General features: G+C 33.9%; 3 protein-coding genes and 2 long non-coding RNA genes across 5 annotated transcripts; 1 reads left to right on the forward strand and 4 right to left on the reverse strand.

The window, feature by feature from the left end:
• Positions 1-270: 270 nt before the first annotated feature.
• Positions 271-2,639, reverse strand: LOC131017545 (probable disease resistance protein At1g58390). The gene is made up of 2 exons (XM_057946337.1): positions 663-2,639; positions 271-527 (listed from the first exon to the last, which is right to left on the reverse strand). The coding sequence occupies exon 1, from the start codon at positions 2,192-2,194 to the stop codon at positions 692-694; it is 1,503 nt and encodes a 500-aa protein (XP_057802320.1). The 5' UTR covers positions 2,195-2,639; the 3' UTR covers positions 271-527; positions 663-691.
• Positions 2,640-2,892: 253 nt separating this feature from the next.
• Positions 2,893-5,791, reverse strand: LOC131017553 (putative disease resistance protein At1g50180). The gene is made up of 2 exons (XM_057946349.1): positions 4,525-5,791; positions 2,893-3,456 (listed from the first exon to the last, which is right to left on the reverse strand). The coding sequence occupies exons 1-2, from the start codon at positions 5,573-5,575 to the stop codon at positions 3,113-3,115; spliced, it is 1,395 nt and encodes a 464-aa protein (XP_057802332.1). The 5' UTR covers positions 5,576-5,791; the 3' UTR covers positions 2,893-3,112.
• A 2,500-nt stretch (positions 5,792-8,291) lies between these two features.
• On the reverse strand, positions 8,292-9,016 carry LOC131017601 (6,7,8-trihydroxycoumarin synthase-like). Its single transcript, XM_057946408.1, has one exon. It carries the CDS (start codon positions 8,967-8,969, stop codon positions 8,406-8,408), a length of 564 nt encoding a protein of 187 aa, XP_057802391.1. The 5' UTR covers positions 8,970-9,016; the 3' UTR covers positions 8,292-8,405.
• An 808-nt stretch (positions 9,017-9,824) lies between these two features.
• Positions 9,825-12,272, reverse strand: LOC131017723 (uncharacterized). The gene is made up of 2 exons (XR_009099823.1): positions 11,478-12,272; positions 9,825-10,437 (listed from the first exon to the last, which is right to left on the reverse strand). It is a non-coding gene; the product is annotated as an uncharacterized LOC131017723 (long non-coding RNA).
• A 3,955-nt stretch (positions 12,273-16,227) lies between these two features.
• Positions 16,228-17,284, forward strand: LOC131017635 (uncharacterized). The gene is made up of 2 exons (XR_009099721.1): positions 16,228-16,539; positions 16,948-17,284. It is a non-coding gene; the product is annotated as an uncharacterized LOC131017635 (long non-coding RNA).
• Positions 17,285-17,684: the final 400 nt, after the last annotated feature.

A 17,684-nucleotide genomic window follows, 5' to 3' on the forward strand; every position in this document is an offset into this window, starting at 1 on the left:
TTTTTTGGGTGACAAACAATGTAAATCAAAATAGATTTATATTTTATAAATATATAATAATAAATATATAACAGGGGTAAAATAGGCAATCCACAAGTTGTGTCTTAGGCTGCCTTAGGCTCTTTTTCTGTTAGTATAGATTAATTCAAACCACACACTACCATTATTATAGTATATTCATATTAAGCAAACCAGTTTTCAAGTAGCAAAAATCATAATTCAAGATCATAAACAAAGCTTAAATCTGCAGAAATTATAAACAAAGGCACATGGACTGAATCTTACCAAAATAACTCCATATGGAACTAAGAAGTCTAGAATAAATTGTCAAGAATCTTACGAGGAATGGAATATGGCCATGTCAGGCTTGGAGCCATGTACAAAAGAAATATACACATTTATTTTTTTTAAACGCGATAAAAGCGAAATAAGGACGCAGAGAAAAGAATGCAAATAATTAAAGAGAAACACTTGAGACATGAAACAACAAGACTGTAGCTCGAATGGGGCCGGGGTGCAAAAGTACCCTGCAATCAAAACCAAGACGATACAAGTTTAGAATGGGTCGAGCTTCATAGTTATAACCTTATCGAGATACCTATCTTTTAAAGAAAAGCTAATTAAAAATTGGGAATTGAGGATGAGATTGGTGCAAGCATTACCCGGGTGGAGACTAGACTGGTTTGTAGTTTCAGATGATAATTGAAGGGACATGGCAGACTTTGTGGAAATCCTCTCCTGATGCTGATACCCTCTTTCCCAATTCTCCATAGATATGCAGTTCCCGAAGAGTAGAAATGCCACTCAATCCCTCTGGAAGCATCTTCAGACTAGAACACTCATCGATCCATAATTCCGAGAGAATGGGCATGGCTCCTGCCTCCACTCTCCACTCTCTCAGGTTCGGTAATTGCAATAGATGAAGCCTCTTGAGGCGAGGAAAACTGTTTGATGGACACGTCATCTTCTCCCCCACAAATGATTTCCTCAATAAATACAAATCTCTCAAGCAAGGAAGCTTCTCCAGTATCCCCATTGGATCATCCTCAATCTCACATTCTGACAGCACCAAATTCCTTAGTTTAGAGCTGATGAAGTCACGCCCGCACTCTGCCAGCGTCTTGCCTAACTTAACTACAATCCACAAGGAATGAAGATTGGGACATGTGAATGCCTTGTTCAACACTCCCTCATTTGTTCCTAACTCGCAACCCTCTTTGATTTCAACCCTACAATACACTAACTTGTTCCAGTTGGTAGCAATGGCATTCATGATAGCTGACAAGCTTTCATTGTCGTGTATGCTTGTTGAAAAATATTGGAGATTCTTCATTCTGTTCATACATTTTAATTCATGCACTCTACTATCCAACAGCCATAGGGTCTCCAACTCAACCACTCCCTCGTCCAATGTTAATCGATAACTACCAATATTTTCCTCCTCATATTCCGGAAGAAACAAGTGCTTTAAACGTACCATCTCTTTAAAAACATTTGGAACTTCAACATTCATCGAATCAGTTAAATCAAGGGTATCCATGTATACCAAACTCCTTATGGACGATGGTAGCTTATCAAATTCACATCTTTTTAAATACAAACGTCTAAGGTGAACAAGATTAGTGATTCCTTTCGGTAACTTTCTTCCTGTAAATTTGAATCCCACCATAACAAGATCTCTCAACATTTTGAATTTTTGAAAATCAATGATACTTTGCGGAGGAAACTCAACAACACCCGAATTTATGTGATTGAACATTTGAAGAGATCTTAAATGTTCGCTACTATCTTCTCCCCAAGTGACTGTAAGCTCGTCATGTTTCACTTGAACTTCTTTCCTGAAATGTATAGTCAAATGCCGTATTTTCCTATGCGAGGAAGCTTGCCGTAGTTTCCCACTTTGATACTCCAAACACTGCACACCAAAATCCTCACTTCTCCCCAATTTCAAACATAGTTCTCTTACTACATCATGAAGTTCGCAGCTCCTATATATTATTCCACGTGTGACAGCATCGTCAATTTCAACTTGGACGATGGATCTGGAGGCCAACTCACCCAGGTAGAGCTTCGCGATTTCAATCAAAGTTTTGTCCTTGTCTCCAATATTCTCATATGAAATCATCCCTTGTGCTATCCACATCCTAAATAGATCCTTAGGATTTATGGTTTCGTCCTCTTGAAATATACCCATATAGAGAAACAGTGACGTAGCCAAGATTTTGTTTCAGGGGGGCCCAATTTGTAATAATTTTAAAATAATATATATATATAAATTAAAATAAAATTATTTTTTATCAATTTATTTTATGTATAATGCATCGTTTAAAATTAATAGCTAGGCATTGCTATATTATAACATATAGTATTTTTTTTTACATTTAGTATTCTAAAATTATAATATAAAAACTTCATTGTAATATTTAAAATAAATCTCTTTCGATGTGGAATAAAAAAATCTCTTTCAATTTGAGGTACTAAGATTAATCAAAATATGTCCTAATAACTTACATAACAAAATATAGGATTATTAATAATAATTAATAACTTGATATCTGAAAATAAAAGTAATAATTGGATTCATTCACTAACGCACTACTTCACATAACTAAAGAAATACTAAATCCTCATTAATAATGTAAATACGAATAACATATATACAAAAATGAAATGAAAACTAATTCACTAGCATATGGTTTGAGCTAATAACTGATATTGAACTAAGATTAATTACTTAAATATATTAACTATAATATCTAATATTAAATGGGAATTTTATTAAGGAAAACTATAATATGTAATACATAATAAAATCAAGTTATAATTAAAAAATATTATTAATAAAGAAACTAAAACAAACAATCTATAACATAATATAAAAAGTAAAATAATCAAGGAAAGTAAATTGCAAGGTGATTATAAAAAAAGTAATTACATTTAAAATTCAAAATTTACTGTTTTCTTTATGATCGTTCATTATAGATAATTGAAAATTCAAATTTACTCTTTCAATTAAAAATAATAACAAACGATATAAAATAACATCCACCTAAATTAAAAAATATTGTGAATTTATGATTGTTTTAAGGAAAAAAAGAGATTTTTTTTAGAATTAAAAGTACATATATTTAACTAAAAATATAAATATTACTATATATATAGTAATTATTTTGAAATTTCCAGTGGGGCCCAGTGCCCCCACTGGACCCCCCCTCCCTCCGTCACTGTAGAGAAAGCAAGGCTTCAAATAATAGGGTAAACTTTCATAGCTTAAATTTAGCACTCCATCAATCTCCTTTTCATCTCTATATATGATTTCTTTGACTAACTCCCACTCCATCATCGAATTTTTCTTTCTCAAGACCCCACCGAGTAAAGAAATTGCCAACGGCAAATACCCACATTTCTGCACCATTTCTTTCCCAATTTTCTCAAAATTCTCTTCCAATGCAAACTCTACATCCAAAAAACAAATGACAATTAATTGTATAGTAACTTTGTAACTTATTCAGATCCTCTCATCTGATTTGGAATCGATGATGCAAGAACAGAAACTAACCAACAGGTAAATCTAGAATACTAGTACATTCGCTTGTGCGATGCACGGCGAACATAGTTTTGCATCAAAATTACGATGTAACGTTTGTATCGGTTAAGCGATTAGGGGTTAATGTCTAAAACCGAAGGTCTTGGGTCCGAGCCCCTGTGGCGCGGCTTGTAAATTTCTTTATTTAATCATGTTAATTTATCAAAAATAAATAAATTAAATGATGTATCAAATAAATAAAAAATAAATATTAAATATAGTTAGAATATAAGTAAATGTAAATTATTTTTTCTTAAAAAATAAAATAATCTACATCAATTACACAATAAATATCCTTAATTTTATTTTATAATTTTGAAAAGTATCATTTTTAATTTTCCATCTATTTGATTGAAAACTTTATTTTCTTCCTTAAAATTATAGAATAAACACATCATTCAAATTAAAAGAAACGAAGAAACAATAAAAAAAGAGTTTTCACATCACAATAGTCAATATATAGTTTTAAAACATAAGCTAATCATGCATAAAATTAATTTTTTCTAAGTTAGCTCATTACCGATGTCATCTTATTAGAAAAGCTTCAATTGATAAAAGGAAAATAAATTATATTATTAGAATTTATTAGAATACTAATAAAAGAGTTGAATAATTATTTGATACGAAATCAAAGATCTTGCATTCATCTTTAATTTAAGATATATATAGAATATTTTTTATAAATAAAATTTGATTTTTTTTTAAATCATCAAAATATGAAAAAGAGAATATGAGAGAAAGAGAAAGAGAGAGAATAGAAAATTGAAGAATGCATACGATGAAAGAGACTAGAGAGGAGAGAGAAAATATATGAGATATGAGATTTGTTGAGTTTTATAAATACCTTTTGATTGATTCTTTAATTACAATTTTGCCACAAATTGTGTTTTCATATAATAAATAGATTATTTGCAAACTAGAAATCAAATCCAACTAACCTGGAATGATGGTGTGGGGAAATGCTTTCTTCTTGAGTAGTTCCAAAGCATCTTCCTCTTTTAGAAACCCAAGTTTCACAGGGCATCCAATCTCCGCGACTTCCCGTTCGCGTGTGGTGATCAAGATTTTGCTCTGCAAATCTTGGACAAGGAAGGGATGCTTGAAGTCATCCCAATGAGAAGTTTCCCAAAGATCGTCAAAAACAATGAGGCATCGCTTCTTTCTTTGTATCTCGCATAGTCGCTCGTTCAATTCCCACTCGCTCAAACTTGTAACATCATCCCTTATTTTTGGCCTATCCTTCGTGTTTTGATGCTCTAGCTGCTTGAGAACATCATTCCAAACTGATTGAAAACTCTGACATTGCTGAGTGATGCAAACCCATGAGCAAAGATCAAAGCTGGTCTTTGTCTCGTTGTAGAGCTTTTTGGCAATGGTGGTCTTGCCTGATCCCCCCATTCCCCACACTGAAATTACTCGATGCTTTTCGTCTTCCACTAGGAGATGAAGAAGCTGCTTGAGCTCGTCCTTCATCCCCACAAAACAGTCTCCGATCACGAATTCGGGGAAACTCTTCCTTGCCCTGTTGTTGGCGGACGAGCTTTCCCCTCCATTGGTATTGTTGATGATGCTCTTCTTTATGCCACTTTCTAACATTTCCTTGTTTATCCTTTCAAGTCGGGATTTGATTGGTGAAATCTCAGAGCCTAGTTGGTGGATCGAGTAGCATTCTTCCAAACTACAAGCACATCTGCGGATGAGCTGTGTGAGGCCTCGGCCTCGTCTTCTCCTTGAACACACTTGATAAGCTGCGTGTCTTTCAATGGCAGCTTCGGCTCTGTACACAAGATCTTTGATCTCCGAGATCCAATTCAAAATGGTTTCACTTTCATGTCGTCTTCTATCGGCATCTTTGATGAGACACTTCATCTCTTTGAGCTGGATCTGGAGCTCCCTCACTTGGTCGCCCACACCATATAAAAACCTTGCTTCTTCCACCAACAAATCGCGCAAGGTTTCTAGAGCAGTCGACACCACTGCTTCCGCCATTGCAATAATCTGGGGGAAGCTCAGATTTCTTTGGTCTAATTGATTGGTGGAACACTCTTGATTTGCTAATTTGGGGAAGCTCCGATATATCAAATTGATTGGTTGAACACTCTTGATTTGGTAGTGGTGAGAGGGAAGTTCATTAGAAAAGATAAGGAAGTTGTGGTCGTAATTGTACAGCTGCTGCCTTCGATCGCCAATAGTCAATACATATTAAATAATTTGTCATTACACCTAAAGAGTCAGGAACACGGAATGAGATCCATTGTCCAAGTACATCTATTATTTTAAAAATATTTTTTATAAAAATAAAATTAATTATAATACTATGAATTATATTTAATTTTTTGAAATAAAAATTAAATTTTTTAAAAAGTATATACCATGACTTTGAATTTATCAACCTATTATTAGCTTATAAAAGTGAAATTAAATGATAAAATAAATCCTAGTTAATAATCATAAAATTAAACTAAAGCATACAAAATTGAGAGTGGAACACAAAATGAGATTTAAAGTATGGTACACTGAATCCCATTCCGTCGGCACACAAATTAAAATTAAATTATTATTTTTTTTATGAAAAAGATGATTTTACCCTCCACAGAAGCCGGAGGTTCATCCCAAACATATGTATTTGAAGATTGAGAGATGTGAATCCCTCATTTGTTGCTACCAATTTCACTCCAAAGTCCAAAGTCTTTGTTGCAAACTGTTGCAATAAATGCAACATTGCATCTACACAATCTATGTCAAAAACTGTTGGCTATTGTGGGCCATTCCACATGAATTGAAGTGGAAATTGCTCAACATAATTCTCCCTCATTATTCTACTCATTTAACGGGAATATGCATTAAAAATACTTATTCTACTCATTCACACCCTACTTAGCTGTTGAAGAGTAATTAAAATTCAAATAAGAAATCAATGTTTATCGCTTTAATTGACTTCGAAACCAATATATGATAGATTTTGTGACATTGTATACGCGTTTGAGAAAGCCAACTTGTCTTTATAGTAATTATTATAATAATTTTGTTCACAAAAAATTATTATAATAATTTTATTGCTGTACTAAAATCCAACTTGCAGTTTGTTTGAAGCCGTCAATATATTGAAGTATGGAGCAGAATATATAGTAAAAACAATTAAAGATGCTTTTCAGTTTTTCATTGTGATTAAATATTTGCTGATAATAAGAATTATTCATGAGTAGACATAAACGACAACTAAGACAAGGTTAATTAATGAGTGGATTTTTAATATAAAAAAGTAATCACACTTGTACTATTTTTTATATTCTCACAATTCACAACTTGAAGTTACACAATTTAGCCTATTTAATTCTACAATTATAGTAAACCCTTTTTAAAAATATATTACTCTATAAATTAATAAATTTCTTATTTCCCAACTTGCGTCAATTTAAAAAATCATTAATTTTAATTGATTGGTGAACACTTTGATATACTACTGATGAGAAAAGAGGGATATTGAGAGCTTTGACATTCGCTCGTGGGAAAAAAGCGTGAGTAAAGCAGTTCACCTTTTAGAAAAGCACATATACTTTCACTGTCCATAAAAAATAGTCTTACAAATGGACGACACGAATTTTAATAAAAATAGTTAATGTATTATGAGTGCAGAAGGTTCCATTTAAAATATAGTATTAATAACGATGATTAATTATATTGTAAATAGAGAAAAATGTCGACCATGTAACAACAAGTTTTAAAAGATGAAAATGGACTAATTTTTTTGGACGTCTCAAAATGATAAAAAAAAATGTGAACGGAGAGAGTATTAGTTATTCATCTGTTTGTTATTATATATAAATATATACCAAGCTCCTATCTTGTCTTCTTCCTCTTCTTTATTCAATGGTCCTCCCGCATTATTCATAGTCCTCGTTTTACTCATAAATAATTATGAATTTATTATTTTACCTTATAACCTATAGTCTATAATATCATATTGCAGTAGTGTTTACTAATTAAGTATGGTAAATTCATTTTTAATAGGTATAGTTTATGTTTGTAGATCTTGGTCATTTGACCTCACCAAGGGTAAATTCGCTTATTCATATTTATATTAATCAACCCAATTTAATTTCAATTTATTGGATTCTAAACAACCAAGCAACAAAATCACAATTCAAGAACAGAAATAAAGCTTAAATCTCTAGAAATTACAAACAAAGGCTCATAGGTGGAATCTCACCAAAACAACTCCATATGGAAAAATCCTTATACCCAATTAATAGAAACCCTCTTTGTAAACATGGAAATTTCAGTCTTCTTCCTAGTCAATAGGATTAAATTTGCGTAAGAGTTAATCAGATTGGGCTTTTGAGTTCGATTTTGTAACATGAAATGAAGTGCTGTCGGGCCTGATAAATTTTGGGCTGAATTTATATTTGTTGGATCTTTTAATTAATGTATGAGTCCATTTCTTTCATAGTGGACCGAAAATGGAAATTGGGTTGGGCTCATCTTTGAAATTGGGCTGATATATATAAGAAATAAATAAAATTGAAAGTGAGAAACAAAATGTGACACCAGGTGCGGTACACTGAATCTCTCAATCCGAGTTATTGGCTTAAAAGCACAAACTACAAGATTGTAATTCGTGATGCTAGACAGTGATTAATATAAATTTATTTAATAATTTAGATGAACACAAAGGCTTCAAACTAAATAAACAATAAAGTGTAGCTAGCTCATTTGGTAAGAAGCTTCTCCTTCAATCGTAATAGTTGAGAATTTGAGTCATCGCAGGGGAAAATGAAAAAACCTTATTAATCCTCTTTTTTAAAAAAGAGGCTTCAAACTAAGCAACGTAGTCTCTAGCTACAAGGATGAGAGGGTTTTTCTTATGCATAGTGATTCCAGGTACGGTATCAGTATCGATATCTTGAGCTTTGATCCCTTCAGGCATTTCCCAGTCGAAATTGTAGAGAAGACTTGCAACCGTGAGCTCCACGTTTGCAAGTCCCATAGACATCCCAGGGCAAATTCTTCGTCCTGATCCAAATGGGATCGCCCTGAAGTCTTGCCCCGTGATATCATGAATATTGCTATTCAAGAACCTCTCAGGCATGAACTCGTCTGGATTTTCCCAGTACTTCGGATCTCTTGCAACCGCCCACACGTTAACAAAAACCACCGTATTAGGTTGAATCTCGTATCCCTCTAGAGTGCATTTTTCTATTGTTTGTCTTGGTACAAGCAGTGGAGCTGGAGGGTACAACCTCAATGTCTCCTTAATCACTGCTGTCAAATAGGGAAGGTTGGGCAAATCACCTTCATCTAATTTACCCTTTTCACCTATCAAATTTCTGATTTCTGCTTGCACTTTTTTCATCACGATGGGCGCTTTCATTAGTGCCGTCATCGTCCAAACGATTGAGACAGTCGTCGTATCAGTTGCAGCAATAAAAATATTCTGCAAAGAAAAAAAAGAAACGGATCATAGTGAAATGTTCCAATATTTATTTACCTAGAAATACTAAGTGTTGTGTCAAAATGAGTATTAATACTTCAAATACTATTCTTTCTTATGGATTCTTCCTTTACATGCCACCTACATAAAAGTATTGATTTGAATAACAATTATATGTGTGTATATATATATATATATATATATAGAGTTCGAGGGTTTTTTAGGACAGTAACTTAGATTGATTTGGAAATTAGGACAATAACTTTCGGACTTGTAAAAATAGGACACTAATTTTTTTTAAGAGTAAAATAGGACACTAATTGTAACACCCTAATCTAAATAAGGAGTTAAATATAAAATTTAAATAAATATTTAATGCGGAAGTCTTTTAAAATAATTTAAAACTCACTTTTAAAATAAATATTTTCGAAAATAATTTTAAGAAAAATAAATCTTTAAATAAAATTGGTTTTTAAAGCACTTTTAAAACAATTTATAAGATATCAAAATTTTCAATAATGTATTCAAATATAAAACTTGATTTTGAATTCATAAATTTAACAACTTTATTTTCAAAGCACGACATGAAGATGTCAGAAAAATAATTAACTAATTAATAAAACTTGTACTAAGGAAAAACTCTAAATATAAAATAATATCTTTTTAGCAGCGGAAAATATAACAAAATAAAATCTTTATATAATTAAAAATTATGTATGTATCCATGTATATATTTTCGTAAAGATATAAATTCTTAAATAAATATTTGAAATGAATTTAAAAATATAAATTAAACAAGTCATGACATTAAAATAATATAACAACATTTATTTAAATAAATCACACACAAATCTCAAATAGTATAGAATTTCAGAGTTTACATAACCAAAAGATATCACATGAAATAACATAATATGTTTTAAGAAACATTTATCTTTAAATAGATTTGACGCGCCCATTCGACTCTCCACGCGCCTCCGATATCAATCACCTGAAACTGTTGAATATGGGATGAGCATACAGGGTACACTCAGTGTGGGAACATGCAATAATTGTCCATGTTAATAAAATGGTAACACATATTGTCATAATGTAACATAAATTCCATACGCACTGTGGCAATCCAAGGACTTTAATGTCCCGGACCCTATATGTGGGCCCCTGGCGACAATATAATGGTTGCAACCCTGTAACATGAAATCGCATTGTGGCATACCAAGGACGGTGAAGTCCTGGACCAATTATGCTGGCCCCTAGCGATAAATATTTTTACAACACATACGGTAAACACATAATATTAAAATGGACAAATATTAACCACGTGCATGTACTGAAATAAATCCCACACCTGAAACTTGAACTTTTGAGTTTTGAAAATTAACAGCAAGAATTTAAAGTTCACGTCCTAGTCGCGCCGCACCTAGTCAGATAAATTCAAATAATAACATATAAGGGCCTATTTGAACTTTAAAATAATTTAGATTATTGGATCATATAAAAATAATAAATTTAAGTAATAAAATATATTTTCTCATGAAAATTTGGATTAAGAAATGATTTAATAATTTAAATAATAAGATATAATTTCTTATGAAAATTTTGATTAGTAAAATAATTTAAGGATAAATCCAACTTAATTAAAAGAAATATGTAGCTCAAAATAATTAAAATTAAACCCAATTACTTAGGTGAAAGTGAGCCCATGAGGTAATTAAAAATTAAACCCAACTATTTAAATAAAATCAGCCCATTAAAATCCCCCTTTGGCCCAAGCCCACTCTTCCAACTCCCCTAATCTAACTTTCATCCAACACACACATACACACAACTCACGCACTTCACACGCAGCTCACCCTCTCTCCCTCTCCTCTTCTCTCCCTCGGTCTCCCCCTTCCGCCGCCACCAGGCGGCACGCCACCGCCCCGTCGGCCGGCGGTTCTGCCTCCTTTCCCTTCCCCCTTCTTCCTATCTCCTTCTCACCCCTCACTTCTCGTCCTTTTCCTCCTCCCCTGCCCTTGTCCTCACCGCACCAGCCGCATCTGCGCCCCTCTTCTCCGGCGACCCCTGCCGCCACCGTCTCCTGCCCGGCGTCGCCTTCACCGTCTATTTCTCTCCTGGCCAACAGCAGCACCACCATCGCCGCCCCTGCGTCGACAGCGGCGCCGCCCAGCCGCCTCCTTCCTCTGTCCGACCAGAACGCCGAGACCTAGCGCCGCTGCCCCTGTCTCCACCTCCGTCGGATCCGGCGGTATTGCTGCTCAACCGTTTCCCCTCCCTTCTATCTCCTGTCTAAATTCTAAGCTACTATTTCTCTTTCAATCTATTGTATTTTCTTTTCAGCAAAAAAATGAATATTGGGGATTTGATTTTTTTAAGAATTGAGGTGTCTATATGCACTTGTGTTTTTGCATATGAAAATGAAATTAAATCATGAAAACTTTGCGGAAAAATAAAGTTTACCAGTTGAAATTGTACAGTTGAAGAAAACCGGATGGATTATAAAAGTTGAGTTTTTGTTGGATTTGTGAATTTGAGGATGAGTTGATTTGTGAATTTGAGGATGATAAATGAGGTTTAAATAGATTGAATTTACTTGTTTGAACATAAACGTGTGAAAGAAAGAAATCAAAGTTTGATCAAAGTTTTGCTGCTGCATGCTGCTTTTGAAATCAAAGTTTTGAAATCAAAGTTTTGCTGTAGTTTTGATCAAATCTGACGGAAAGGTACTACAGTGATATATGGCTGAAGCTGAGTAAATGTGGATATGTAGCTGAAGTCATTTTCGTAAAAATTTATTTACACGTTAATAATATATATATGGGCTTGTAATGTATGATAAATAAATGGGCTTGTTGTTTCACAAAATAAATGAGAATGAAAGAAAAACGTAGTAATTTGCTGTGATGAATTAAAACATGAAATCTCACAGAAACAATAAAATTACCGGCTGAAGTTTTGTGAAGGAAATATCAGAAATGAGAAGTCTGTTAACTTGAATGAAATTTGTGCTCTGGAAAATTTTGATGAAATGAAACCTAGCAAGTTATTTGGGTGAATTTTAAATGTGATAGCAGTGAGTGATACGTGGCTGAATAAAATTAGGTGACTGAAGGTGATTAAATCCGAATATGTGGCTAAGGAAAAACTGAACCACGTAACATCTCATTTTAATTAAAGAAAGACATATGGACTTATAATAATAATTGGGCTTTAAAGATGATAAATGGGCTTTCAAATAATAAAATTTTAACCCAATTATCATAGAAAACGAATAAAAACTATGGCCCAACATATTTATTAAAAATATTTGATAATATAAATTTGTATCTTTTTATAAATATAATCTATAGTTCAAAGTCATTTATCTAATTAGGGCGGTTAGATATCTGATAAGAATAAAAATAGGAATGGCTGGCTTGGAGACTTCTTTAAACAAATGTAAATAAATAGAGTAGAAATTGTTAATTTACAGATACGAAAATAAGGTATCCAAATCCTTGAAATCATTAATAAACTATAAATGTTGAAACTTGAATAATTGTTTTAAGATCATTGCAAAAGAATTTGGCACATTAATAACAATAAGCCCAACACTAACAAAATTTATGAAAATATTTTATTCTTAATCCAAAATTAATATAATGTCCATGATAAATATATTTAAGTAAATAAATTTATTTAGGCCCAAATTTATATAAAAATATTTTTGGAATATAAAACTTTATTTCTATAGGTATAACCTAGAATTTAGAGTCATACATCTAGCTAGGGGCGCGACTAGATAATTCTCCACAAACTCGACTCATAGATTTATATTTTTAATATCTCGAAAATATAAAAATTTTCAAATAAAATTTGCAAAGGTAGTAAATGGTTTTGGGCTGTGACACTAATTAATAAGTGTTGCATCCGCAGGACATTTTTCGGCCGAGAAATGTCCTATTTTTACGACGTTTATTAATTAGTGTCTTATTTTTACTCTAAAAAAAATTAGTGTCCTATTTTTACAAGTCCAAAAGTTATTGTCCTAATTTTCAAATCAATCTAAGTTACTGTCCTAAGAAATCCTCTGACTCTATATATATATATATATATATACATTGACTAAATCTTTGATATTAATATATTTAAAATATTACGTATAACCAAAATTCTAAACAATGCATGTTTTTGTAGAAGTAATATGCCACCCACTTAGAGAAAAAACTTTCAGTATAAGTGGGAGAAGAAGTGAAGTGTTTGTTGTAATAGCTAGTATTTAGACGCATTGTATACTAAAAGTTTTGCTTTAGTATAAGTGGGAGATTGTTGGATTTGTATACTGAAAGCAAGAACGTTTTATGCTTGTATACAATGATTCCTGTGTTCACTGTTTTATCTCCTATCTGATTGTGTTCATGATTGCATATGTATGTTCTTTATCTCTACATAAGTAGATTATATGGTGTGTTGTAGATCACAGAAGACCGTATAATTGGAATAACCTTAAGAGATATAAAATAATCACAGCCGAAATAACTCTAGGACAAGTTATTGGTTTAGGCTGCGGTATAGATGGAAGTAGTTTGTCTTGATTACTTATCTATACTGGTATGTCATTACGTATTGATAGGACCACAGTGAGATACATTCTTCTATCTGACTTAAGTGAAGAATCAAGATCTCGGTAACTTATAAGATCTTAATACTAATAAGATTTCAGATATATATGTTGATTCGTGTATCACTTTGATTTACTATGAGTGAGAGTTATATAGTAACTTGAGTACTTTGTATCTTGGGTGATAGCGGTTAATATATGATATTTGATTATCTGTATTAGTACTCGTATCCGGTATAGGATAATGACATCCCCTTAAGGAGCTCAATAATGTTTATTGCGCTAAACCCTGCAGGTTGATTAAGTTCAGGCGCAATAATAAGGTTTGAGTGGTACTGCTTAAAGATTACAAAGAGATTAATTAATTTAAGTTGTCAGAGCTCTAATTAATTGGTGGATGTCGGATATTTTAAATACAATGATTTAATAAGTCTAAATACAAGCCCCGACTCAACACCGGCAATAAAGGGGTAAGTCAATATTGGTTCTCTAGTGGAATGAACTGATATTTATAAATTAATTATGGTCTGGGCTGACCATGGATAAATTAATTTATTTGAGGCCCATCTTTATTCCTTGTATCTGGTCCCTGGACTGGCCCAAAGTCTCCTAGCCCAAGAAGGGCTAGAAATCGCCCAACACTCAAAACTGGCGCCCCATCTTCTGTATTTTATTATAAAATACAGCTGTCAGCTCTCAAGGGAAACACACTGATAAAAATTAGGGTTTTGAGAGCTGTAGGAGGCGCAGAAAACGTGTAGGAGATTTCTAGCTTGGGAGTTTCTGTCACGACCGGGCTTAACTAAGGATAGTTAATCCGGGGAATCATGACCAATGGACGGAATTAAGAAGCGGGAATAAGAAAGGGATTAATTTGTAGAAGCGGATCGAAAGTTTATACTGAACCGAAAGAAAATTTTAATGTATAAAGAAGTCACTCTTTATAAACTTGAAAGGATTTCACAAGTCAAAGATGTAATTTACATAAGAAAATCACAATAGAGAAGACCTATTGTGATCTTTACACAAAATAAGTGTTCGTAGCGGAAGACTGACTGGAGAGGCATGTTGAAGACATGCGTCTCGAAATATACATTCAAACAAAACAAAAGACCGCTCGACACCATCTCATCATCGTCTCTGCTCAACCTGCACGTTTATAAATACATACAGGGCTGAGTATAAAATACTCAGTGGACACATGCCAAAGATATGTACATGCATACTAAAGCTGTAAATTATCATGCCTTTTCTCATGGCGTACAGAGGTTTTAGTAGAAAGTCTGCACCCACTAGTCATTTATTTGTTCTAAAGTTCATCTGATCAGACTATGTTCTTTTGTACTCTACCATATCTGCAATGATAACTGTGTGCCGAGAAGGTGGCCACCTTCTACGGTCACTGACCGGCCGATATGCTAAACCGGCTCACGGTCCTAGACCGGCCGATACGCTAAACCGGCTCACGGTCCTAGACCGGCCGATACGCTAAACTGGCTCACGGTCCCTTGTGTACACTAATCCTGTCTAACATCTGGATAGAATAGGACCCGAATTCGATTAACTGCTGGTGTCAGATAGGTATCATACATAAATCTTAAAATTGATAGGCAATGATAATAGTTCGCAAGATTTTATTCAACTGCAACATAATCTAAACTTTGATTTTTATATAAGAAAGCCCACCTGATCGTGGTCTGATGATTCAGGTGATTCTGAACTAAGGATTCACCTTCTTTTGTATATGACCTTCAATATAGATTAACTAAGTAAATAATGAGAAAATTAATATGGATTTAACTTAAAGAATACTTATGTGGGTCTTAGGGGATATTCCTTTTTAAATATGGACTGAAGACTAATTGCCATTTGGCAACCTTATCAACAAATACCGACATAAATTCAAATGTTGTACCCATTCTAATTAATGAACTTAAAATAGATATAAGTCCTCTTTTTTAGAACTTGGTTGTCTAATAGTATCTAATTTATGCATAAATAATTAGGACAATAAATCAAAATAATTCCATATGTTTAAATAATTTAGTGAACTAGTTCTAATTATTAGTGAACAGTTAATAATCAATTATAGATAATTACTATATTTAAAATAGTTACAGCTTAATTAAATAGGTTAGAGGTCCAACTATATAAATTAATCTATCATCTAATTTATAATCAAGGTACTAGTAATTTGATTTAAACTAAGCCCATCAGAAGAAAATAAATAGGCCCAAGAACTGATTTAAACCCAATTATTTACTCCCTCCGTCCCAATAAAAGTGGCCACATTTCCTTTTTGGATGTCCCATTAAAAGTGGCTACTTTCTAAAAATGGCAAAAGTTTATTTTAATTAAGTCAACAATTACTCACTAATTTGGTCAACAATTGTAGGCCACTTTCTAAAAATGCCAAAATTACTCACTAATTTGGTCAACAATTGTAGGCCACTTTTAAAAATTATTCACTAATTTTGATGGGTCACACTCAATTAAAACATAACAATCACTTTCTTAATCTCCGTGCCCAAAAAAAAGTGGCCACTTGTATTGGGACGGAGGGAGTACTATTTTTTGATTTGATAATCTAATGATCTAGAATTTTCTTTCAAACTAATTATCTCTCCCCTTCATTTTTTTTCTTACGCAGATATACTTTCCCCCACTCTCTCTCCCTACCGTCTCTCTCTCTTTCCTGTACTCCGGCTAGTGTCGCCGGCCCTCGCTGCCTCCGGCGCGGCGAGGCCGGCCTCTTCTCTTCCCCCTCCTTCTTTCCTCTTTTCCCTATATCTAAATCCCCAAATCATAAAATCTAATTCCTAGGGTTTCTACCTCCCTTCCTCCCCTCTGGAATTCGTCTCTCCGGCGAGGTCTGCCTCCACCACCGCCGTCTCCGTCGCGCCGCCGCCTCCTCTGTCTCAGGTAAGCCCCTATCTTTCTCTCCCTCTCTTTCTCTCTCTACTCCTCTTTCTGCTCTCTCCCTCGAACTCCCTCTCTCTGCCCCCTCTCGATTTCTCTCTCTCTGCACCATAATCGCGGCGGCCGCCGCGAGCCGCGACGGCGCATGCAGCGCCGGCGGTCACCGCCGCCTGGCTCTCCCCTCTCTATCTTCTACTGTCAGTAGCCACCGCGGCCGCCGTGGCGTGAACAGCGCCGACGGCCACCACCGTCAGCCATGCCTCCGCCGCGATGGTTTGCGGCTGTTGCTGCTGCTACTGCTAATCCCCCTCTCCCTTATTTCCAGTTCAAAATCCCATTCCAGCAAACTTCCAATTTAATTTCTATTTCAGTTTTAACATCACAAACTAATAAATCTCAAATTATTTTCAGTTTCAGGAATCGACCGGCGTCGTCGTTGCTTGAGACGTCTTCGGCGCAACAGTCCTTTATCAGCTCAAGATCCTATTTTTATGATTGTTTTCCTTATTGCTTACTGGAAAGCTAAAGTTTTGATAGAAGAAAGTATACTGTTGTTAGTTATGCTATACTTAACTTGTTTGTTGTAGTTCGGTCCATCTTCCCTATTGCTAATAGCATTCTGTACATGTATTGAACAAAAGAAGACTACCTTCTTTGCTGTGAACTGCTGCCGGGATGTTTGTATTCTGATGAATATTTGTTTGCTGTTGGGAATTTGCAGAATGGGGAAAAATTGTTTCACGCTCAACTCCTCTTTTCTTATATTGTTTTAAGTCGGTTGAGGGAGTGGCTGAGTCACGTATGCTCTAATGATCAAATATGCTCTAATGATCAAATATAATCAGTAAAGCTTATAGAAATTAACTGGTTTGGATTCCTACTATCATTATCAACTATTGACCCAAAACAGCTATTGGGCTCAATTAAAATCTGAATTCATATATATAGATACTGGGCTTTGGTTTCCAAATAAGATTATTGGTCCAACAACATTATTGTGCCTCTTCTAAAAAAAATAAAGAACTCTTAATTCAGTTAAAAGGTTTATTAGGATTCATAAAAGAAAATAATCTATTTTACTTAATCAATTAACTCTACATATAGAAGCTGGATTACTACATTCCTCTATTTGACGACTATCTATATTA

This window comes from Salvia miltiorrhiza, chromosome 3 (assembly GCF_028751815.1).
Source record: "Salvia miltiorrhiza cultivar Shanhuang (shh) chromosome 3, IMPLAD_Smil_shh, whole genome shotgun sequence".
In the NCBI taxonomy this organism is placed as follows: Eukaryota; Viridiplantae; Streptophyta; class Magnoliopsida; order Lamiales; family Lamiaceae; genus Salvia; species Salvia miltiorrhiza.

Coding starts and splice junctions, on each gene's coding strand:
- LOC131017545 (XM_057946337.1), bottom strand. CDS start 2,194: ATGGGTATATTTCAAGAGGACGAAACCATAAATCCTAAGGATCTATTT.
- LOC131017553 (XM_057946349.1), bottom strand. CDS start 5,575: ATGGCGGAAGCAGTGGTGTCGACTGCTCTAGAAACCTTGCGCGATTTG. Junction 3,457..4,524: donor TCCCCACACCATCATTCCAG/GTTAGTTGGATT, acceptor TTTTGGATGTAG/AGTTTGCATTGGAAGAGAAT.
- LOC131017601 (XM_057946408.1), bottom strand. CDS start 8,969: ATGACGGCACTAATGAAAGCGCCCATCGTGATGAAAAAAGTGCAAGCA.